This window comes from Carcharodon carcharias, chromosome 18 (genome assembly GCF_017639515.1).
Source record: "Carcharodon carcharias isolate sCarCar2 chromosome 18, sCarCar2.pri, whole genome shotgun sequence".
NCBI classification, from domain to species: domain Eukaryota; kingdom Metazoa; phylum Chordata; class Chondrichthyes; order Lamniformes; family Lamnidae; genus Carcharodon; species Carcharodon carcharias.
The window spans coordinates 67,563,777-67,590,033 of record NC_054484.1 but is presented as its reverse complement, the minus strand read 5'-3'; the positions used below and the strand labels follow the sequence as shown (position 1 = coordinate 67,590,033).

Sequence of the window (26,257 nt, the reverse complement as noted above, 5' to 3'; positions counted from 1 at the left end):
TAGCCTCTGACATGTACTTTTAGCCACAGTACTTATATAGCTGGTCCAGTTAACTTTCTGATCAATAGACCCCAGAAGGGTCATGAGGACTCGAAACGTCAACTCTTTTCTTCTCTGCCGATGCTGCCAGACCTGCTGAGTTTTTCCAGGTAATTCTGTTTTTGTTTTGGATTTCCAGCATCCGCAGTTTTTTGTTTTTAACACATTCCACTACCTTGCTGATCACAAAACAAACTGGCTGATTTGTATTCAAAGACAATTGTAGCAGAACAGCTGCTGCTCCGGCTTAGATCAGCTAAATCTGCAAGAATTGAACCTGTGCTTTTTGGTCTTTATGGCTTACAGTTGCACCAGATTTTGTCTACCAGACCTCTTGTGGAATGCTGGGAAAAGAAATATTAACATTGTTGAATAAAGTTGATCCCCAAGTCCAAAGCCAAAGATGATGAAAAGAGAGAGGTCGAGTACTTTCATTTAAAACTTTAGCCACTTATATTAAGCTAGTTAGTTCCCCAAAGAAAAGAAAAAATAGACAACTTGCTCCAAATTCCTTTCTTGAAGTACCCCCTAATGCCTGGTCACAAAAGAGTACCAGCAGTGAGCAGGAAACAAATTGTTTGTTTCCCAAGAGTTTAAACATGACAGAAGGAACCCTGAAAGGAACAAAGATGAACAGATGTAGGAAATGCACAAAGCTGCATTTTCATTTCAATTAAAATCTAGATAATGGTGTGTCAAGTAACAGTTAAATAAAACAAAACAGAAAATAAACCAATTTTGCTGCAGTGAAAAGTGGGACTTTTAACAGTACATTAGTTTTGGAATCTTGAAACATGGGTTCTAATCATTTTGCTTCTTAAACAGACAACCTTGGTTAATCTGGTTTTACAACAGGAAAAGTGTTTCAGTTCATCCCTGTCTCATTTCTTGTTAGTTATCAAGTTCTCCCATTCTTTTCTGAAATCATCCTGGGGTATAGCTCTAGCCCCAGGTGCCTGACCCACAGGCTTGGGAGATAGGCTGTTGCAACCAAGCTAGATTAGTTCGAATGTGGACACTTTCTAATGTGGGCTCAGAAGCATGAACATGGGATAATATTTCCTGCCTTCGGCTAGGGACTGAGGTCAAGTGTAACATCACAACCTCTGCCACAGCTGTGATTAGTAACTTGCTCATGGACAACGGAATGTACCCAAGACCTCCCCAGCTTGTGTGTTTTAATACTATACTAGGCTGTCTAATTTCTCACTGAATTATCACTCGTTTCAATTCTTCATTGTTTCTTCAGGTGCAACTGCCTCATACACCATTTCTCAACCAGAAATACCTCATAAACGTATGACTTTGAGCCAGTTATGAAATTACCCTCCCGTGACCAATGCTCCAATTTTTTCTCCCAAATGGGAAGTGCTTAATACTTGTAGTATAAAGAGTTAATAGCTGTTATGCTAATAACTAATTTACATCATCAGGTGTCAGATTATGTGTGATCAGAGCCCAGAGAGAGATGGTTCTGGAAGGTGCCTCGTGCTTATCTATCATTGCATATACAGTTTATAAATGTTTGAAAGTTCCTAGATGCATTGTTCCCAGCAGTCTATTTTAACTGGGGCAGTTAGTGATGATACTTCATAGTGGCAGCAGTAAACCTACCGAATAGCACAGAACCCTGACGAAACTGATGGTGGCGGGAAAGTGAAAGCCATTGAAAGCAAGGCAGCCAGGGAATAACTGTGGCTGGGAATCAGAGGGAAAAGCATCAACAGATGAGCATGGAGAAAGTCTTCCCTCCACCCAAATCCTTTGGTCATGTGGAAGGGACTCGCCAAGCAGCACAGAAGCAAAACTGGCATCACAGATTCAACAGGAAAGGACCAGTTTGGGGTTAGCATGGAAGCCTGATAAAGAACAGGTCAGCATGTTCCTCAATTGCATTGGCATCAGCACAGATGGCATTTTAATAAGACATGGTGTTCATGAGGAACACTGTAACCAAGAAAAAGTTATTAAGGCCTACGATTCATATTTCAGTCTTCAGAGAAACACTATTCTAGACTGGGTGAGGTTTAGCAGGTGCATTCAGGATTCCAGAGAAAGTATTAATTTTTTTCATTAATGACCTGCATCGCTTGTCTGGTAGCTACAAATATGGGGCTCTAAAGGGTGACTTCATCTGAAACCACATTGTGGTGGGAATGTTTGATGAAGCCTTTTCTGATTTTCTACAGTCCGTGGAGGATCTAACATTAGATTTAACATTGGACGAGGTTGCAAAGTCCAAAGGGAATTTTTGGAGTGCGGATCATGATCAATGGCCACAAGACAAATTTTAAGTTAGACATGGGAGCAGGAGTATCAATTCTTCTTGGTACAGTACAGTGGCTAAACCCTGAGGTTCTCCAGCTATCTACCATTCCACTGCATGGTCCAGGGGGCATCCAACTGAAAGTGCAAGGGCAAATGACTGCTACACTTCAATGTAATGGGAGAGAACTTATCGACACTCTGTACCTTACTCATAATAAAGATTTCTCTTTATTATGCCGAGAAGCTCCTATAGAGTCACAGCTCCCTTATTCATTGCATTATGCATTGGAAACACAAGTTGAACCAATACGGCCCGAGCTAGTCTTCCTGGAAAAAGTTCCAAACCTGCAGCCGCAGGAGAAAGTTTCAGAAATTCGAAGAGTGGGTGGATGATGAATGTGGAGGTGACCAGAGGCCATAGAGGAAGGTGACCAGAATACCAACCCTGTCTATTCTGGTGAGGTTTCCAGTGATCTGGAAGAACCTGCTGCAGGAGCTGACTTTCCTGAAGACAAACCAGGAACAGGAGCTCCCAGAATGCCCAGTGAAACAATTGCAGAAAATAAATCTGACTTAGGAAAACCTGATCTCCAAACAGAAGAAGAAATAACTGGAGAAATACCACCTACTGATCTCACGCACACTTCAGCTGTACAAGGAAGAGAAGAACAACAGCCTAACCAGGTAGAACATTACTTAGCATCAGAAACTGAGGTGAAATCCAGCTTTGCTCCAGACATTGATTTGATTGCTGAAGCTCCTGAGGTTTCAAGGCCTAGTGAAGGGGAGAAACACTTTGGTGTGAGGGCAGAATTTGTGCATAATATACTACAGTGCCAACAAAAGGACCATCAACCCTGCTTGAGAATAAACTTCATTCTTCTGCTCATCCATCTGATTCATTCATGAATGTGACACCTCATCCCGGGGTCAGGAATCATAGAATGTGCTTAAGCAGCAGATACTTTTGGCAGACAATGACTTGTTGGATTGGAAGATTGCAGACCTACTACAGCTGGACAAATACCAGCAGAAACTAACAAAGTTTTATTCCTTTGAGGAAGAGCAGGTAGCACCTTAGCGTCAAAAGGGAGTTCCACAAAGTAAAGGAAGAGAATGTATATTCTTCAATTTCCAACAGCAATCCAGAAGCCTACTGATTGAACTACACCCAGAAAGACTATGGAAAGCATGCGATACACGTCCTTTAAGTGAGCCGTGAACACTTTCAGAGTTTAATGCCACCAATGTGGGTAGATGGAAGGGTTACAGGATAATGTGTAAATGTTTAATGGGTAGAGTTAAAGACTTGCAGGGAGGTGTAGTATAAAGGGTTAAATGCTAATAGCTAATATACATAATTAGTGATGTCAGATCACGTGACCAGAGCCCAGAGAGACAGATGGTTCCAGAAGGCGCCTCGTGCTTATCTATCCTGTATATAGTTGTATCTAGTTAATAAATGTTTGAAAGTTCCGAGAGCTCTTGTCTAATGGTCTATGTTAAAAATAACCTAGAACCATTGGCGACGACACTTCAATATTCATATGACACCAGGCCCTTGCAACATTATGAAGATTGAGAACATGCTGCAATTGTGACCGTAAGCCTGTATACAATTACTCTCTTGTGGGAGTATCCATGTTGAATATTTCTAAATCAGTTGCAGGTGACAGATTCAATCATTCAGTTATAAATATTGCACAATGGCTAATATAGTTTCACATGAAAAAGTCATGATTCAAATGGATAATTTCCTTGCAAACGAATTTCTCACTTCTGTGTCTGTACAATAAAAAATGAGTCACAAGAACTACAATCTCTGGTAATTAAATATTAACATGGTTCAGAATTGATTACTCCTGAATGCAAGACCTAAGGGGTTAAATTGGATAAGCTCAAAATGTGCGCGAGAATCACAGTGTGAGATTAACCCATGGCTATTCACTGCATTGCAGGTACATGGCAAACCATGCTGCCTGCTGTTTTATAAGATTGCTTTATGCAGCCTGTGCTACCCATGTTGTTCACGGGCTACACGCGTTAGCAAGCGGCAGATATTGCAAATGGCTAACACTGCTTAAAGATAGTCAGCACTTCTGAAAGGGGAGGTGCATGACTGCAAGAGTATAAGACAAGAAAAAGGTGTAGGCCATTCAGCCTATTGATCTTACTCCACCATTCAATAAGATTATGGCTGATCTAATCTACTCCAGGTGAAGTCTCAATACTGGATTGTACAGTTGTAGCAAGACTACTTTTATACTCCATCCCCTTACAGTAAAGTTCAACATTCCAATTGCCTCCCTAATCACTTGCTGTACTTGCATGTTAACTTTTTGTGATTCATGTACAAGGACACCCAGATCCCTCTGCGCTGCAGCCTTCTGCAGTCTCTCTCCACTAAAATAATATTCTGCTTTTCTATTCCTACTGTCAATGGGAGAACCTCACACTTATCCACATTATACTCCATCTGCCACTTTTTTGCCCTCCTCACAACTTGCTTTCCTTCCTACCTTTGAATCACCTGCAAATTTAGCTACTGTACAGTTGGTCCTTTCATCTAAGTCATAAATATAGATCATAAATAGTTGAAGCCCCAGCACTGATCCTATGGCATTCCACTAGTTACAGTTTGCTAACCTGAAAATGACCCATTTAGTCCGACTCTCTGTTTCTTGTTAGTTAGCCAATCTTCTACCCATGCTAATGTTTCACCTCAACACCATGAGCTTTTGTGCAACCACCTTTCATGTAGCACCTTAACGAATGCCTTTTGGAAATCCAAATACGTCTCTTTGGTCCCCTTTATCCATCCTGCTTGTTATATCCTCAAAGAACTCTAATAAATTTGTCAGACAATTTCCCTTTCACAAGACCATATGATGCTGCCTGACTGTATTATGATTTTCAAATGTCCCGCCAAGGCATCCTTAATAATGGTTGCTAGCGTTTTCCCAATGCCTTGATGTTAGGCTAACTGGCCTATAGTTTCCTGCTTTCTGTCTCCCTCCTTTCTTGAATAGGGGCATTATATTTGCAAAATAGAGGAGGGACTGGCACATGTGAGGTGTGGGCACAAGTTTGCAGGAACCAGCACAGGGAGAAAGGATAGTGTAGGTGTCCATTCACCTGAGGGTGTAGTCACACACTAGTTCTGTTGCAGATGACTCAGATGAGGATTTTGATGGGTTAGGTTAGAGGAAGGCTGATGGACATACACAACCAAATGCTTGTTGCACTGAAATCCTGTCAGAAAGCCTATGCCCAATGTCCAGAAGCAGCCTGGATGGAGTCAGATGCATAAGACTAAGAGCCATACTCACTTTAACAACAGTCATTGGAAAAACGCTAGCATCCATTATTAAGTATGTCATAGTGGGACATTTAGAAAATTGCTATCCTTGACCTGCCTGGAGGTTGTAGTTATGGCTGCAGCAGTTAGTAGAATTTAGTCAGACCCTCTTTAATGAAGTGTAGATGTTTGAAGCATTGGCTATCCCACAAATTGAGCAAAGAGGATCGCTTCCTAGCAATACTTGGTGGTAAAGCTTTCTGCTGAGAGCCCTTCCTCCTCCTAACATCTTGTCCTGCTCTGGGTAACCTCCCTTTATTCTCTCTGTCATGCTCAATTCCAAAAGGAAGGCTCACCATTTCTGGAAGTCCTTCAGGACTAGTCAAAGCACTTCCTGCAGACTATTGAAATTATAGACAAGCATCGGAAGCTCCAAAAATGTGTCCAATGCTCCAAGAGCCAAAGGAAACAGTCCTATAGCTAATCTGCAAGTAGTTTATGATCCATTTAAGAGGCCTGAGTGGGCGGGTGGAAGCTCTTCATGGTGTTTAATATATATTCAGCTATCAGATGTTATGTCAGGGCATAGACTTTAGCACTATATTCAAAAAAGTCAACACTAACATAAAATCAACATTGCACACTGATTGACATTATTAATCTTCTTGCTCAGCATACTGCCAGCAGTTGTCCGGTGTGTGCACACATATAAACCCATTGACCAAGTTTATGTCTGGTGCACTTCCCATCAGCAATGTGCCTGCAAATCTCAGATGCCTAAAAACAGCTACTACACAAGTTGATTTAGCTCCCCCTTATATCTGGATTTCAACAGAAGAGTTTATAATAGATTTTCTTATGAGAAATCCATGTTAAACAGTATTAATTTCCCACTGAAACAAAAATAATCAGGAAGCACAGCATAATCTTGCAACAATAATAACAGCATTTATTCACATTTGTTGACTTAGTTAGTAATCCCACAGCCAACAGATCAGGCTAAAGCTCTGAAACCCTGCCACATCCAGTCATGAGTAATGCTGGATAATTAAGCAGATGGCTTCATGTATATCCTTCTTTCTCAATAAAGGATAAAGTGAGAGCAAGAGACAAAACAGAAGCCTTTACAACTATCTTCAACTCAAAGTGCCAAGTGGATGATCTTTTCAGCAACCTCCTGCAAATGCCAGCCTTCAGCCAATTCAATGAACGTCAAGTGACATCAAGAAGCGACTGAGTGCACTGGACACAGCAAATGCTGTGAGCCCTAACAGCCTCTCAGTTGTACTGCTCCGCAGCCAGCCTCACCCCTGCCTAACATACAGCTATAAAAACCGCCAGGTATTTGCATAAATCGGAGGATAAACCCAACCTGGCCAATTACCATCCTATCAGCCTACTGTCAACATCAGTAAAATGATGGAAGCAGTTATCAACAATTCTATCACATAACATTTACTCACCAATAACCTGTTTACCAATTCTTAGTTTGGGTTTTACTGGATTCACAGATCTGACTGAGCCCTATTAACCTATCAATCACAGGAAAATGCATTTTAAGTGACAGAAGGGAAAATACTTTTTTTTGGTCAGACAGGTGCTTCACAAGTGCAGAAGCACCCATGTTTAACAGTCCCCAATTCAAAATACTGAGAAAACTATTAGCATCTCTCAGACTTCTATTTCCATAACTTTGAGTGCACATACTTTACCAACAGGGATACATGACACACCACTGATGTTAATAATATTCACTTCTTGTATTTTAGCCCCGACAGCAGTTTGCATTGAGCTGATAAAATAGCTGCATTGCAACAGAATGCTGAATTGAATGAACAGTTTCAGAGCCCTGTTTCTAGTCAACAAACGACTACTGTAAAACTATGTTCTGCTAATTAGTAATCCTGAAGCTGCTTAACTACTTAAAATAGAATTTAAGAAATGGCAGTCCCACCTTCTAACAAAGCACAATGATTAAAAAATAGAGAACTGTGTAAATATACATTCAAAATGACAACGTGCAAAAATGGTCCATCTCAATGACAGCAGGGTAGATTTTGACTTTGTGAGATAACAAATCAGCAACTTATTTTACGTCTCTCCTGATTTTTATTTCACTGTCCAGCAAAGCCAAAATTTAGTGTGTTTTCCCTGGCTAGACATGACAATAAATATGGTGAAAGTTATTCAAAGGAAAAATGCTCAGTACATGCATTACCTGCCAGTGATTAGGAAGAACAGGGTAAGGATAACAAGAAGAGTGAATCCTCCAACTGCAGCAGTTGCAATGACCAAAACTTGCCCCTGTTCTGTGGCAATGTCAGATGCTGTAAAAGAAATGGGAAGAATAGAGCATTGAAATAAAGTAATATAACTGGTCACATTTTATGTAAAGTTGCATTTAGCACTTATTAAAATTAGCACCACACAACAAATCAATGTGTCCTTAAGGTAGAAGGGGTAAGAATAATGGATATCAAAAAACAAATATACGTGGCTGTCAGAAATTGTGAGAGTGGAGATAAGATTATAGACTGCCATGTCTCTCCTTCATTTTGGTAATGAGTATAACCATGTGGTTTGTGCTGTGTCTGTGTTCCTTTTCTGATGTCATCCATGGTGGACATTGATTATAAACAAGTACTTGTGCAAGAGGATATCAACCTTAATTATGATGCAATTACTTCAAGTGTATTAAGTGAGGAGCTACATCAGGAAATAAGTCAGTAGATGTAAATATCAATTGTATGACAGATCACTTGACTAATATGAACAATATAAAGTGATATCTTTGCTAACATCTTTGAACAACTCCCTCAGAGCATCTGTGCTGACAAATAACAAAGTAATTTCATTTACAGGATGTGAGCATCACTGGCCAAGGCAGCATTTATTGCCCATCCCTATTTCCATTGAGAAGGTGATGGTGGGTTGCCTTATTGAACAACTACCTTCCCTGTGGCATAGGTACACCCACGATGCTGTCAGAGAGGAAGTTCCAGGATTTTGACCCAACGACAGTGAAGGAATGGCAACATATCTCCAAGTCAGGATAGTGAGTGGCTTGGAGGGGAACTTCCAAAACACTACCCTGAGGAACTCCCGCAGTGATGTCCTGGAACTGAGATGATTGACCTCCAATAACCACAACCATCTTCTTTTGTGCTAGGTATGACTTCAACCAGTGGAGAATTTTCCCCCTGATTCCCATTGACTCTAGTTTTGCTAGGGGCTCCTTGATGCCATACTCAGTCAAATGTTGTCTTGATGTCAAGGGCAGTCACAGTCACCTCACTGGGTTGAGAGTTAAGCTCATTTGTCCATGTCTGGACCAAGGCTATAATGAGGTGAGGAACTGAGTGACCCTGGCAGAACTCAAACTGAGCAACTGTGAGCAGGTTATTGCTAAGCAGGTGCCGCTTGATAGCACTGTTGATCCCTTCCATCACTTTACTAATGATAGAGAGTAGATTGGTGGGGCGGTAATTGGCCGGGTTGGATTTGTCCTGCAATTTGTGTACAGGACATACCTTGGCAATTTTCCACATTTCCAGGTAGATGCCAGTGTTGTAGCTGTATAGAACAGCTTGGCTAGGGGCATAGCTAGTTCTGAAGCACAAAAACTCAGTACTATTGCCAGAATATTGTCAAGGCCAATAGAATTTGCAGTATCCAGTGCCTTCAACTGTTTCTTGAAATCACATGGAGTGAATTGAATTGGCTAAAGACTGGCATCCGTGATGGGTACCTCCGGAGGAGGCCAAGATGGATCATCCACTTGGCACTTCTGACCAAGGATTGTTGTGAATGCTTTAGGCTTCCCTTTTGCACTGATGTGCTGGGCTCCTCCATCATTGAGGATAGGGATATTTGTGGACCCTCCTCCTTCAGTGAGCTGTTCATTTGTCCACCACCATTCACAACTATAATTAGTAGGACTGCAAAGCTTAGATCTGATCTGTTGGTGGTGGAATTGCTTAGCTCTGTCTATCACTTGTTGTTTATGCCGTTTGGCACGCAGATAGTCTTGTGCTGTACTTTCACCAGGTTGACACCTCATTTTTGGTATGCTTGGTGCTGCTCCTGACATGCCCTCCTGCACTCTTCATGAACCAAAGTTGATCGGTTGGCTTGGTGGTAATGGTAGAGTGGAGGATATTCCAGGCCATGAGGTTACAGATTGTGTTTGAGTACAATTCTGTTGCTGCTGAAGGCCCACAGCCCCTTATGGATGCCCAATCTTCAATTGCTAGATATGTCCAAAAGCTATCCCATTTGACAAGGTGGTACTGCCACACAACATGATGGAGGGTATCCTCAATATGAAGACAGGGCTTTGTCCCCACAAGGAATCGGTGGTCACTCCTACTGATACTGTCATGGACTGATGCATCTGTAGCAGGCAGATTGGTGAGGATTAGGTCAAGCATGTCTTTCCCTCTTGCTGGTTCCTTCACCACCTGCCTCAGACCCAGTCTAGCAGCTATGTACTTTAGGACTCGGCCAGCTTGGTCAGTAGTTGTGCTATTGAGCTACTTTTGATGATGGACATTGAAGTCCCCCACCCAGAGTACGTTCTATGCCCTTGCCACCCTCAGTGCTTTCTCAAAGTGGTGTTCAAAATGGAGGAGCACTGATTCATCAGCTGAGGGGGTGGGGGTGGGGGGGGCGGTGTGGGGGGGGAGTGGGGGGGGGGTGGGGGAGGTGGGAGAGTTGAGGGTGTTACATGGTAATCAGCATGAAGTTTCAATGCCCATGTTTGACCTGATGCCATGAGACTTCATGGGATCTGGAGTCGATGTTGAGGACTCACAGCAACTCCCTCCCAACTGTATTACATTGTGCCACCACCTCTGCTGTATTTATCCAGCCAGTGGGACAGGAAATACCCAGGGATGGTGATGGAGGTGTCTGTGACATTATCTCTAAGGGATGATTCCATGAGCATGACTATGTCTGGCTGTTGCTGACTAGTCTGTGTGTCCGCTCTCCCAATTTTGGGACTAGCCCCCAGGTGTTTATTAAGGAGGGCTTTTCAGGGTCAACAGGGCTGAGACTTTTCGGTGCCTAGGTCGATGCTGGGTGGCCCGTTAGGTTTATTCCTTATAGACTTTTTAGTGGATTGATACAACAGAGTGGCTTGCTAAGCCATTTCAGAGGGCAAGTAAAGGTTAACCACATTGCTGTGGGACTGGGGTCACATGTAGGTCAGACCAGGTAAGGACAACAGATTTCCTTTCCTAAAGGACATTAGTGAACCAGATGGGTTTTTTACGATATTTGACTCATGGTCATCATTAGACTTTTAATTCCAGATTTTTATTCAATTCAAATTTCATCATCTGCCAAGGTGGGATTTGAATATGGGTCCCCAGAGCATTACCCTGGGTCTCTAGATTAAAAGTCTAGTGACAATACCACTATGCCACAGCCTTCCTATTTATTGTGCTGAGAGAGATGATTGCAAATAACTGTTCTCAATTTACTGGTAAGCCACTTCAGGATATGTGAGAGTAGTGGGATATTGATCACACCACTTCTTCTTCATGTTACCCTTACCAAAGCAAAATCTATACATTGCAGTGTTACAGCTGAGAGTGACATTTTCAAGTGCAACTATTTGATCACTGACTGAACTCATATTTGGCAGATCTGTGTGTACGAATTTACATACTCTTACCCATTTTACTGTCTCAGAAACTAGAGAGCAATTTTTTGAACTGCAAGAGAAGGTCACCAACGTGCACCGTAAAAATGTGGGTGGGTTTGAGACAAGTTTGAATCCAGGATCCCACAGAAGGTACGTGTAACCAGCCAAGGTAACAAGGACTTGTTCAGAACCAAGGTCCTATGAAGTCATTACATACAAAGATACAATCCAGAGATGTAACCAGGACAAATCAGATCCATTCCAGCTCCTCAACCACTGGACAGTCCTATTGCATCTAAGACAAGATCCCAAATGCAACCAGGAATAACATCCAAGAATGACATCCCACAGATCACTGTGACCAATTAAAGAAACCTCCAAACAAAGTTAACATTATAAGATCTGGGTATACCCGGAGATTATCTCTATGCATTAGAGATTCATAGATTTACCAGTCCTATATACTTATGGAATGGTAACTAAACATGAACATACATTTTAAATAGTTATACCTCATTGGAAGGGGGAAAGTATCTTTAAAAAGAAAGAGGGATGTTGTGATATGCCTTTAAGGGATAGAGCATGCTATTACTAGAGGGGAAATATGTCATGTGATCCAGCCTCAGTTTCACTTTGGCCTGTGAGCAGAACACAGTACACACAGCCTTACTGCTGATGTCTTCAAGCTTTCTATCCATGTATATATGTTCTCATGTGCCTAGTCTTAATAAATGCACCCACAAGGTGTCTACCCAATCCTTTATCAGTGATTGGTGCCTTTGTATCATTATAAGAAGACAACAAAAACAGGGAATTGTTAAGGTGTTAAATCGCAGCATTCAGCATTCTGACCAAGATCCCATAAATTGTCCAAAAAAGCTGTTCTCTATGGTCATAAACCCTGATGAAGTTGATGATCATGCTGGAAGCATTCTTTAAGCCCATCAAACAGCATGATGGCTGACTTAGTGTCAAAGTGCAATTGGGGGAGGCAATAACAACAGTTTGCATTTTTCTAAATGGATTTAACAGGATAGTAAAATTTTAATACCAGTAGCTAAACAACTGCACCAATTATCGGGGGCTGAATTCAATTAATTTGAGCCAAACAGCAATTCCAGAATCATAATTGCTGACATGCCAATATTTTGTAGTCACACTCAGTCAAATCTTTAAAGCTAGTTAATGTTATGAGTTTTATCCTCATACTCAATCAAAATAACAGGAATGCATAGTGCACTGATGCATGAGGTGGCACCATCGTCAACGGGATTGGTGAACATTTTTTAAACATTTTTACGTGCTACAAAGACATTTGGCATTGTGTTACAATAGCTCATTAAGGAGAATACATCCTGAGTGGAAAATGTGTAAAATTTACTTGGAAGACACCACTGTGCTTCCACAACTGGCAGGATTCTGGATCCAAGAGCTCTCAACCTGACTGAACATTTTGGAGCCAGTCCCAATAGTGCCCAGAAGAATGCACAATCCAATTTTGAAGGTCATAAGCCTGAATCTAAAGACCAACTTGATTACGAACAGTTATCATAGATAATACTGAGAGCTCTTCATTGCAACCACCACAAACTTCAGCAGAAGACTACAGACTAAGTTATTTACTTTATCCTTAATGCTTGATATATGCACAGCATTTAACCACTGCTCAGAAACATTCTTCCCATTATGTCATATCTCTGCAAAAGTTTTTTTTAGCAAACATTGGCATAGTATTTGCAGTGACTGACATGTCTAATTATTTAAATGAATGGCACTTTCATACTGGGACCAGGAGCCATCAAGATATATTGCCCTATTGCAGAGTGAATTACTGATGAAGATTACTTGGTTTTGATTAACATTCAGAGCTTGGTGTAAATAAAAAGAAAGAAATGTGGGTCTCTTTCAGGTTTAACAGCAATGAAACACATGTGCAAAGATAATGAAATCTGAATCCTTTCAGACAATTCCTTTCAGGAACAAAAGTAGAGCAGAGATACATTACAGCACAAATGTCATCTGTTCTATTTATACAGATATGCCAGAGAATCACTAATCTGCTAGCGATTAGGTGTCATTTCATTTTTCTGAGACATTATCTGGATCATGAAAAATTATGTGATGGTGAGGGCATGATTATTCCTTTACCTGTGAGATTGTTTCTGTAAATTAGGTGTCAATAGATGACATCACATGAAACTAGATGTTGAAATAGGCATATAGATTATTTGGCACCCAGTAGATGCTCTTGTATACATGAAGTCAATCAAGAACGGAGCATGTTCAAAATAAATCAGGCGACAAGTAATTGACTTCATGAATGGTATTTTGCTTCAATTATTTTTCTTTCCTAAATTTTATCCTTTTGTTTCTGAAAACATTTCCTCCTCGCTAAGGAATGGTTTCACAGGCATGTTCCACAGAACTTTAGTAGCTCAGCAAAGTGCCATTTTTCAGGGGTGAAGTTTAGCAGTGCCAGTCAACTATAGAACCCTCCCAGCGAAACCTGATCCTACTCTCACCCAACATTTATTCCTTCAGCTGGGGACATGGGATAGCCATCAAGTGCAGAATGTTATTAGATATTCCATTCCATAGCTTAGGTTCACTGAAGCCAATTTTAGTAGGCTTATATCAGTTAAATCTCCACAGACTGAGAGCTGATCTTGGGACCTTACTATTTCGTATAGCTCAGCTATCCACCAAATAAAAAACACGAGGCATTGGAGGAACTCAAGTTTTAACCATTTCTTCAATTTAATTTTCATGACTGTTATGGAATTATATGAAGACAAGAACCTCTGAGAGAGAGGCATAACAGCTCTGATATTAATAGGGAGGCATCAGAAGGGTATAGTTTCAAGGAGAAATCGAGAAATCATGGGTTGCAGATGTCCAGCTGAGTTTAAGGACAGCACCTCATTATAATTTTTGATTTCTTACAGATTGATAGGCTGCTGGAAAATCCAGATTTAAAGAGTTGCAGTCAGGAACCGTTGGACTCTGTCCTCGCAATTAGAATCATAGAACCATAGAAAAGTTACAGTACAGAAGGAAGCCATTCAGCCCATCTTGTCCATGCCAGCCTGAGGACACCCAGGTGCCCTTTCTAATCCCACCATCCTGCACCCAGTCCATAGCCCTGCAGCTTACAGCACTTAAGGTGCAGATCCAGGTAATTTTTAAAAGAGTTTAGAGTTTCTGCCTCTACCACCAACTTGGGCAGTGAATTCCAGGCACCCACTACCCTATGCGTAAAAAAGTTCTTCCTCATGTCCCCCCCTACACCTTCTGCCACTTATCTTGAATCTATGTCCCCTGGTTCTAGAATTCTCCACCAAGGGAAACAATTTTATCCTGTCCACTCTATCTATTCCCCTCATAATTTTGTACACCTCAATCAAGTCACCTCTCAGCCCTCTTTGTTCTAAGGAAAATAACCCCAATCTATCCAATCTCTCCTCGTAACTACACTTTTCTAACCCTGGCAACATTCTTGTAAACCTTCTTTGCACTCTCTCCAGAGCTATTACGTCCTTCCTGTAATGTGGTGACCAGAACTGCACACAATACTCCAGTTGTGGCCTCACCAGTGTTTTATACAATTCCAACATTATAATCCTTACTTTTATATTCTATACATCTGGCAATGAAGGAGAGAATTCCATATGCCTTCTTTACAACCTTGTCTACTTGAACTGCTGCCTTCAGGGACCTGTGTACTTGTACACCAAGATCTCTCACTTCATCTACCCCTCTTAGTATATTCCAATTTATTTTGTAATCCCTGTCACTGTTTGACTTCCCTAAATGTATGACCTCATACTTCTCTATGTCAAAATCCATCTGCCACTTTACCGCCCACTCCACCAACCCATCTATATTGTTTTGGAGATTATAGCTATCCTCTACACTATCCACTACTCAGCCAGTCTTTGTGTCATCTACAAATTTCCCAATCGTGACCCCCCACGTTCACGTCCAAATTGTTAATATATAACACAAATAGCAAGGGTCCCAACACCGAGCCCTGTGGAACACCACTTGAGACAACTTTCCATTCGCAAGTGCATCCATCGACCATTACCCTTTGTTTCCTGTTACAAAGCCAACCTTTCATCCAGTTTGCCACATTACCCTGAATCCCATGGGCTTTAACTTTCCTGACCAATCTGCCATGTGGGACCTTGTCAAATGCCTTGCTAAAATCCACAACACCCACTGCACTACCTTCATCAACCCTTCTTATCACTTCCTCAAAGAATTCAATCAAATTTGTGAGACAAGACCTTCCTTTAACAAATCCATGCTGACCATCCCTGACTAGTGCATGCCTTTCCACATGACAGTTAATCCTATCTCTCAGGATTGATTCTACTAATTTGCTCACCACCGACGTAAGACTAACTGGCCTATAATTGTTTGGCATTTCCTTTGATTCCTTTTTAAGCAATGGAATTACGTTTGCATTTCTCCAGTCCTCCAGTACCTCCCCTGTATCTAGTGAAGATTGGAAGATCATCCTCAGAGCATCTGCTATCTCCTCCCTGACTTCCTTCAGCAGCCTCAGAAACAATCCATCTGGCCCTGGTGACTTTTCAATTTTCAAGGATTTCAACCCTTCAAGTACTTCCTCTCTCTTTATGACTATTGGGTAAGATCAATGTTTGGTGGCAAGGAGTTGCTGGGCAATATCAGTTGAGAGTGAAGGAAAGATTGGGGGTTGGAGGGGGAATTGGAGGACAGGATCCGGGAGAGAAAGGTCAAAGTTTGGGGAGGGTTCAGCCAATCAAGGCAGTGAGGAGAAGCCATGATCATTGCCTAAGGTGTTGTTAATGGGGGTGGGCACCCTTGCAACTCCTGGCTTAAAACAAGTGCTCCCATCTTCATTTTGCTTCCAGGCTTTCCAAGCCCTGAGAAACCCAGCCAGCAACCATTAAATTTAAATCAGGCTCTCAGCCCCCCTGTGGCTGTCTCCAGGCTCTCCTGAATGGATCACATGCCTGACTCACAAGCTGTAAGAAATGGCAGCAGGCAACTTACATAGCATTTCACTGCCCTCCTCTTACTACTTGTTTACCATCTACCAGCTGGTAGAAGATTTTTGGGTCCCCTTTTATGTTGACTGCCATTCCATTCTCATATCCTCACTTTGCTAGTTTCACTCCCCTCTTCACTTCCCCTCTCAACTTCTTTTATTTGGCCTGATTCTCACTTGAAGAATTCACCTGACATGCACCATGCACCCTCTTTTTGCTTCATCACATTCTCTCCCTCCCTTGTATCTACGGAGTCCTGCCTTTGGTTCCCCCATCTTTCCTCATACCAAGCTGTACCTAAAACATCTCTTCCTCAAAGGTCACCCATTGTTTTGTTACTATTTTTTCTGTCAATCTTTGGTTCCATTTTACCAGTACTAAGGACCCAATTTTACTGTGATTCCAATCATTGAATATAATCAACTGCATAACAATTGCACATTTGAAAAAAACTAGTTGAAACTTGCTGATTTTTTTCTTGAGATTGGTGGAGACAGTGCCTGTAATGCAGGAGATCAAACCGTAAATGGTTTGCTGGTGAAGCTAATAAGCTTAACGTTCTTTGTGTGAACTCTCACACCTGAATACAATGGAGAGTCTCTATAGTGTTGATATTTGTTAGGGGTCGAATAATTATAACAAAATACAGCTGCAGGGTAACTGATGGTACCACACGTTGAATTGATACTTCATCTGGCCTTATTTCACCTTTCCAATTTTATGCTCATTAAAACTGATTGTTGGAGAATGAAAATATTTCCACTTTTCCACAGTTTTCAGCCCTTCAGCCCAACAGCAATGAGGTCATGGCACTCCAAGAATGATGGGCAAAGACCTATCGCCCTGTTGCACTCTTTAGTGCAGCTACAACAGTGTTTACCAGAGCCTACAACCAAAATGTTTAGAGGTGAAACAGTTTTTTCCATCATTGTGTTACAATGTAGTTTGACATACATCAGCCAATTTTCATTACTTTTGCTCCTGAGGAGTGCCCAGCGTCATGCTGAGATCAGGAAGAAGATGGAGAAGCCCATTGAGCCAGGTCTCTGCCCATTTTCTGCAGCTTCCCTGGGCTGGTGGAATTGGATGAGCAATTGGTGAAGGCTTAAATAAAAACAAAAATAAAAACAAAAAACTGCGGATGCTGGAAATCCAAAACAAAAACAGAATTACCTGGAAAAACTCAGCAGGTCTGGCAGCATCTGTTGAAGGGTCATGAGGACTCGAAACGTCAACTCTTTTCTTCTCCACCGATGCTGCCAGACCTGCTGAGTTTTTCCAGGTAATTCTGTTTTTGAATTGGTGAAAGCTCATTGCTATCATGTTAATGAGGTGGAATGGGGCATTCTGGTCTTCTGTTTCTTTTCCTGTGGCTACACCCAGATGCAAGAGCTTCATGAAGTTAACTGTGTCGGGACCGTTCCTCAGACCGGAACGTTTGAGGTGGGGCCTGGCAGCAAGCAGAAGTTGCCAGATATCCACCAAGTCTTTAGGCCTTGTGCTTTCCCGGCTTTTGCCACCCATTAAGCCCAGAGCAACAAATCTCTTAAATCTGTAGCTGTGCTCCTTTTCAGTTTCTAGCACCAAGTTGTTTTGGAGAGGGGGATGGAGGACAACCTGCACCAGGATGCCCCTGGGTCCTGTTAATGACATATGCACCAAAATTGACTACAGTTCACCCTGAAAAATTGCATCACACATCAGTTCTATTGCTCAAGCTCAGAGTGAGTGCAGAAATGTGAGAGAGGATGGGCAAAGAAATTTTCCCCACAATTTTATCTGGTATTTGTTAATTTGGTAATTTGTTAAATTGGTCCTGGAATGGAATTTAAAAAAAAATAACTGCCTGACTTTAATCCAAATAATCATGGCCATGGAATTTATAATGAAATCTTTATTAATATGGCTGAATATGGCCTTAGACAAAATATAAAGTTTTTTTCAAATAAGTAAAAAATACGCATATTTCAAAATAAACCACAAAAATGGATGCAAAGTGATGACTGAAATTCATTCTGCTTTCACTTCAGACAGACTGACCACACATCACCATCAATCTCAATATATTTTTTCTGAGTCAAACAGAATATATGGTAAAATTTGAAATTTTTCAATTGTTTCAATGCCTTGTCCTGTCATAGAGCTTGTTATGCACTTGAAGTCTGAAGGAGAAACTGCAATAAATTACATTCTGTATGATATTGGCACATAAGACAAGTTGGCTCTTAAGTTTAACTGGAATTTGTTCCAAAACAATAACTGAATTGGTACACATCAGATGAAAGAAAGTTTGCTTCTCTCATCATGGTTGGCAGTATTGTCACTTGGAACAGTTTCATCAAAAATGGCATGTATCTCATTGACTTGCACTTCAGTGCTTTGTGATAAACTTGCAGAGTGCTTCACAGTTTAGGGCTTGATTTTGTGTGCCCGAGTAAATGGTTTTCAGTAAATTAAATTCTCACCTTTTTGTGTTGTACAGTTTATTTGAAATCCCAAGCTTTATGGAGAATGGTGGATTGGTCAAATACCCAGCCCAGAGTATTGCTTCAATTGTAAAATGCTAGGTTACTTTGGTTGATATGTTATAAGAACATACGAAAGAGGAGCAGGAATAGACCATATGGCCCCTCAGGTCTGCTCCATCATTCAATATAATCATTGCTACTCTTCTGGCTCAACTCTACTTTCCCACCCTCCCTTCATATCCCTTGATTCCCTGAGAGATCAATAATCTATCCCAGCCTGGAATATACTCAAAAATAGGCCATTCACTACGCCCCAGGGTTCAGAATTCCAAAAGATTAACAAACCTCTGACGGAAGAAATTTCTCCTCATCTTAGTCCTAAATTATAGGCCCCTTATCCTGAGACTGTGCCCCAGTGTTCAAAATTCCCCATTCAACCTCTCAGTGACGACCCTGTCAAGCCCCTTCAGAATCTCGTTTGTTTCAATAATATCACCTCTCATTCATCTAAACTCCAGAAAGTATAGGCCAATTTTACTCACATTGTAGGACAATGTTCTCATCCCAGGAACCAATTTAGTGAAGCCTTACTTTACTGCCTTTGAATCAAAAATATACCCTTCCTTAAATATGGAGGCCAAAACCGTTACCCCATTGCCTACTGCGGAGCAGCCTCATGCTGGAAATGTTAGCACTACCTACAGAAGAGTGCAATTAATACCCTAAGAGTAGTAGGGAAGTCATATTTTCTTCATACCCTGCTGTGTCTTCTGAAGGTTTGTCATTCTTCTTCTCATCTTCCAGGCTTACTTAAATCTCAGATATTGAATATATTTTATACTGTTCCTGCAACAGTGAATGATACAGCTGTGAAACTCTTTGTTGAAATTGAAAGTGCTTCATCTTCTCAGGTCTTTCCCCAGCATGTAAAGAAGGAGCAGAAAATTCCAGAGAGAATGTTAGGTTGTCCTCTTCCTATTCAAGAGGGCATAATTGTCCATGTCTTGAAGTCTTCTCTCTTGAATGAGTTTCACAACCCTTACAGTCAAGTTATCATAGAGATCACAGCCCAGTTACCAACAGTGGTAGGAAGCTGCTATCCCACTCTACCAATGTGTTTATCTTCCAGGTAAAAGACAAGTGATCCATATATGTCCACAACATCCTCCAAGAGAGCCAAGAACACTGTTGGAGATTGAAGTCCTTTGTGCCAGTGACTTGGATGTGGGGAAGGGCAGGAGTTCAATCGAAATTGTAAATAGTACAGGAGATTTACAGATTTTGGAAAATGTAAATAGTTTAATAAAAGAATAACAGTTTGAGATTATACTTGGGGGAAAATGTAGAGTAATGGATTTTTCTTTTTTTTTTTCATAGGGTGTCACTGGCAAAACCAGCATTTGTTGTCCATACCTAATTGCCCTCAAACTGAGTGGCTTTCAGAGGGCAGTTAAGAGTCTACTACATTGCTGTGGGTTCGGAGTAACATGTAGACCAGATTGGGTAAGCATGGTAGATTTCCTTCTTTAAAGAACATTAGTGAACTAGATGGGTTTTTACAACAATCAATGACAGTTCCATATCATCTTTACTGAGACTAGCTTTCAATTCCAGAATTTAAATTCCACCAGCTGCCATGGTGGGATTTGAATCCATGTCCCCAGAGTATTAACTTGGGTCTTCTGGATTACTAGTCCGGTGACATTACCACTATGCCACCATCTCCCCGAAATATGTTAATGAGATGATGATGCTATTAATGATGTAACTATGAAATCTATAGCCAGGTGACTGAGGCTCCAAGAGAGCTAGATGCAGAGTAGACTGTGTTCTGAATACCATGTGCCTATCCTTTGTAAGTAGTTTTTAATAAATTGTTTGAAGTTAAAGTATACCGACTATCTCAAGTCTGTCAAAGGGAAGCAAAGCCTCATCAAGTTTCAGTTAGGCAAGGAAGCATGGTATTAGTAAAACCTCACTAACGTTCATCAACAACATGAAAACAGCCAGTACTGCTGGACATCACACCTAGAACTGAGGCTCTTCGGAAAGGACGGGACCCTGTGGAAGCCCAATCTTGTTCTCGTCAAGGACGAAGTAGTCGCGGTGGTGGATGTGACAGTGCGTTTCGAAGACAACAACAAGTCTCTGGAGAAAGCATGGGCCGAAAAAGAACGCAAGTACAAACACCTTGAGGAGGAGATACTGAAACTGACTGGCGGCAAGTCAGTACGATACTTCGGATTCGTTATGGGAGCTCGTGGCAAGTGGCTCGACCTGAACAACAGCCTCATGTCTTTCTCAACCTCTTCAGACTGTTGCTGTTCTTTTTGCTGCCCATGAGCATTCTTCTTCAACAGTCTCCGTAATTAGTCTTCTTCGTAAAGCAAAGTTTTGCAGCACAGAGCACATAACCACAGTCCTCGAGACTCCAGTAAGATTATATTGCAGGATATTTTTAGACTAATCAATATACCTGAAGCATACATTCAACAGGCCGCCGGTGTGCTCAGTTGTTTCTCTCTGATTCATTAAAAAGACTTCATTATATCATTGTTGGCTTCCACCTGGTCATAAACAAGTTGCACATTGAGACAGTCAAATCCTTTACTGTTGCTGCCTTTGAACAAGGGAACACATTTAAACATGAGGATGCAATCCAAAAAGGACTGAATTTATTTGGGGGCACTAGGACCCTGATGTCAGGATCATTTGTGGGTCCTCAGCCAACAAACTTGGCAGCATGCCTGTCAGTGCAAGTTTACAGGAGGTGGTGAGCTTGGCCTAAATGGCCAAGTGGTTATGGTATTGGGCTTGTAACCCCAAGATCAAGAGTTCAAATCTCACAATGTCAAACTATGAAACAATGTAACTTCATCTGAAACAGATGGAAATGTGTTTGCACTTGAAGGAGTTACAGGAGGTGGTGAACTTGGCCTAAATAGCCAAGTGGTTATGGTACTGGGTTTGTAACCCCAAGATCAAGAGTTCAAATCTCACAATGTCAACCTATGAAACAATGTCACTTCATCTGAATAGGAACAGATGGAAGAGTTACAGGAGGTGGTGGCCTGCTAATTGACTGTAGCTGCATACACAGTCCAATTAAGGATGGAAGGCAGAACACGGGTGTGTGTGGGCCAATGGGAGAGCTCAAAGGAATGGCCAGCAAGTCTGCCCCACTGGGGAGGTGAGCATGGCTGAGGAAGAGGGAAACTTAAGGAGGTGCCTCAAAATGGATGCATTCACAAAAGGACCCAAAGGGAGGAATGAAAAACAAGGCCCAGAAATGTGATGGTGTTCAGTGTGCAGGGGGAGCCTCTCCACAAGAATGTATTCAGTTGTGACTGCACCCTTTGAGCCTAACGTCACCCTGATCCCAGCCCATTTGCAGCAGCCTCTTCTAGCACTCTGGCCCCCTGCTGAGCAGTTGCATCCAAAGAAATGCCAAGCTCCTGACAAAGCAGCACACTGGCAAACTTGCATCACTCTCAGAAAATGGCCCTTACCTCAGGCCTAGATTACTTTGATCGCCTACCTGCCTCTAGCAAGTGGATTGCCTGTTCCAGCGTCAACCAGCCCCTGAGAAACTTGTAAGGAGGCAGGACCATGTTGGGGACCTCTCCCAACCAGGTTTTCTGCTACTTTCCCAGCTCCCCTCACCTCCAAGTCCCATCCATAGGATCGAGGAAATTGCCCTTAAGACCCCTTGTATTTTCTGGAATTCTACCACTGTGTAAACGGGAATCAAAGCCATGCAGAAAATGGCACAAAGGCAATCACAAGAAAACAAAAGGAGAGCAATAAAAGCAAGTAAGAAATAAGAATTTAGGAAATCTTACAAATATAGATGCCAGGCTCATCAAAACCACCTCTTCTTTTGATGCCCATTTAATGCAACTTGTAATAAAAATGAGGCAGAAAAAAATCTTGGAAAATGTGACTGATGATATCATTAGTTTGCACTATCTCATTTGCTCATGCCAACCCAAAAAATGGGCTAGCACTTTACTGGCTAGAAATGACAGCGAGAGGTAACTGAAAGTTGTAGTCTGTAGGGTTAACTATTCTGGAATATTGCTGCTTTCATTTGGGAATTGGGGAATATTTGTGTGAATCTTTCTCTTAGCTGATTAAATAACCTGAATTATGGTAGACTTAACCTGGTGCATGGAATGAGGCGGCTCAAGAGATTGAATAAGCTTTTTATCATCCTTTGGTTTTTTTGGTTCTTTTTCAAAAATATTGGTGGATGTGAGAGGATTCCCATTGCATTCACTGTACCCAACTTTCAGTTCTACACATACCACTTGACTTCCAAATTTTCTCAAGATCTTTGTTATTTTACTATCCTTCTCTTATTTATTATATAAAACATCATAGCTAGAATTCATCTACCACTTGCCAGGCATCACACAGCAAATCCTTTGCTACAGATGCAAACCAATTCTAAAGAATGCCAGGATTGACCTGGAGCCTAAAGTTACATGTACATTCCAATCTGCAAAATTCCCTTATCAAGAAATGGTTAAACTCTGGCCTGAATCTTTCATGTTGCTGTATTAAAGAGGCACAGCTCAAACACAGCAGTCAAGTAAGGTAAGCTAATTAGCCATAACCCACAAAGGAACATAGTTTCTGCTCCTGCTTAGGTTGTGTCAGCATCACAGGCTAACATCCGTATTCCACCAACATTTATGAATGTAGTTAGTGCTGGCTGAGCCAGACGTGACCCATTGATATGGTATTCATGATAATGAAAACTTAGAAATGGAAATGATCTAAAGATGATTCTTGAATATTTTAAGTGATAAGACTGTGACTATTTCCTGTGGCAGCTTGTTCCACTCTGGGATTGTTCCTAGAATGAAAGATTGTTGATACACTATCTTGGAAACAAATAGTCTTTGTCGTTTGTGAGGCTACCTCATGTTTTGTCGTTGCTGGAAGCCACTAGAAACTTGTTTTTGTCAATTCTCACCCAGTTCATTCTGTATTTTATAGAACATGACCTGTCTACTTTGTTGTAATATGCCTTTAAGGAATATCAGCATCACATCACAAGAAGTGAAATGTGTCATCCAGTCTTTGTCTTACTTTTGCTTTGAGCAGAGTGCACACACAACTCTGATGCCATCAATCTTTACACCTATGTACAATTGTTCTCATATGCTTATTCTTAATAAATTAACCCACAAAGTGTTTACCCATTCCCTTATGAGCGATTGGTGCCTTGTGTCTTGTACAGTAAATAAGCCCAAGGTATTATATCATTATAATAACACAACATACCTTTCTCCCTCCTCTCCTCTGCTGTAATGATTCCTGTTTGAAATCTTTGATAAACGTTGCGACACTGGTGTATTTTCCACACTGATTCATGCAGAATCATGCAGCACGTCGTTGGATCACTTCAATCTGATTTATATCTCTAGCCGTTTATAGCAAGGATCCCATACACAACTTGCATACTCCAGGATTGGACAAGCAAGTGTTTGCTAAGCTGTAATTCTGATATTTTAGTTGCAATACCAAAGATTCCTCCTCAGAAATCTAAGAACTGTTTGCTTTGGAGGCTACCTGCTGAATGTGGAATCCCCACTGAAGCTTGTTTTTAAGATGAGCCCCCATGTTTGGTTGTGCATCTAACTGTTGAAGAATTTGATTGCAGAACTTAAAGCTATTGGTCGGTGGGTCCTTTTCGTTAGTTTTGCACATGACATAGCTTTTTTTGAAAATAAATGCCATCTCCCATTAGTCCTGCCATTTTTTGCAATTCCAGAAGATCTTACAGTGAATTGATGTGATCTTGAATTTTCCCTAACGTGTAGATCATGCAGTCATCTGCAGTTAGTCACACCCAGTTTTTAAATTTGTTAGGAAGTTGTTTATGTATGTCAGGAAAAGTGAGGACCCCAACACTGTTCCATGGGGCACTCCTCTCTAGGCGGAGAATTATCTCCCTGTCTGGGGGGGTTGTGCGGGGGCAGACGCGGAGCCAATCGGAGTCCCCGATTGGCTGGGTGCTGCCATTTTACGTGGGCTGGCCAATTAAGGCCCGCCCAGCATGACGCACGTCCGGAAGTGCTGAGCGCTCCCATTACAGGTGGGGTGGGGGGGTGGTTGCCTGAGTTGAGAGTGTGCTCTTTCACGCACATGCGCATGGAAGAGTGCAGAAATCTCCCTGAGGTACAGAGGTGCCCCAGGGAGATTAGTTTAAGGTTATCCCCCTAATTCCAAAGTAGTGAAGTTTGAACAAGAGCTTATCATGAGGAACTTTGTTGGAAGCTTTTGAGAAATCCAGTATTGCCATATAGTTTAATCTCTTTCAAGACTTGAAGCTTGTCACCTAACTTAGGGTGGAATTTTCCGTGCCCGTGCGTCATGGTGGGTGTGAGTGGACAGTATGGCGGGAAGGCCAAAAATGGGTTTCACGATGTCATGAAACCAGTTTGCAATCGTCCACTCCACCTGTCAATGACGGGCCACCTTTCCTGCTGCCAAGTATCGGGAACTTCATTTTAATACATCCGTATATCATTATAAGCCCTGCTTGTTGGAATCATCCCTCCATGCTGGATCATTGTCACAACTGAGCATAAGCAACATGCACCTGGCAAGTTGCACTTCACTCAGGACTTTGAGGTTTGTTTGCCAACCTTGCTTCGGGCAGCACTTGCAGTCATCAGCGCCAGGTTTTGCAGGGAGCACCACATCACTTTTAGGGGAGCTCATGGGCAGGGCTCTACCTACCAGGCCAGCCATATGGCAGGGATGGCTTTTCAATGGCTGCAGGGCTAGGGCTTGATTGGGGAAGGGGGAGAAGTGGCCTCAGGTCGAGGGCATTACTGGGGAAGGGGGTTATCCCAGGATGTGTGTGAGGGTACATGTTGATCTGTGAAAGTTGTCTCAAGATGGTGAGGGCTGAGAAGGTAGTCTCCAGAGGAGATGAGGCCGGATGGAGATATGAGGGTGTATGTGAGACTGAGTGGTGATGTCCCTTGAGCTGGCAGTGAGTGAGATGCCAATGAATGTGCGATGGGCTTCTGAGTGTGTGAGTTTGGAGTGATGAGATGGCTGCCTTACCCTGGCAGCACAGATGAGATCATTCATCCTCTTTCTGCACTGGATGGCCAACCTCTTGTGTGCACCGTTGGCATTGACCACCACTGCCACCACCTCCCAAGCCGGAGCATTGAGACTAATGGGCCTCCTGTGGCCAGAGCGGGTGTAGAGGATATCACAGTGGGCCTCCAACGATGTCCAGGAGGCATCCTAGGGATGCATCACTGAATCAGGGGGCTGCAGTCATCTTGCCTTTCAGGGCCAAATCTCCTGTGTGGCAGTCTTGGGCTGGAAACGCTGAGAGGTGTGCACACAGCTGCACTTTAAATATGCTGCCCGGCGTGAGGAAGCAGCGAGGTGATGGCACAGTAGGCGAATGGGAGGCTGCCTGCCAGTGAAACAGCGTGTTTCCCGGGAATGCAAGCGGCGG

At 42.1% G+C, this 26,257-nt stretch overlaps 1 protein-coding gene across 1 annotated transcript in view; it reads right to left on the bottom strand.

The window, feature by feature from the left end:
- epha6 (eph receptor A6) overlaps positions 1–26,257 on the bottom strand; it is a 701,323-nt gene that overhangs the window by 119,510 nt on the left and 555,556 nt on the right. The window contains exon 6 of the mRNA XM_041210989.1: positions 7,824–7,932. Coding sequence (XP_041066923.1) covers positions 7,824–7,932 — 109 coding nt within the window. The remainder of the gene's footprint in view (positions 1–7,823; positions 7,933–26,257) is intronic.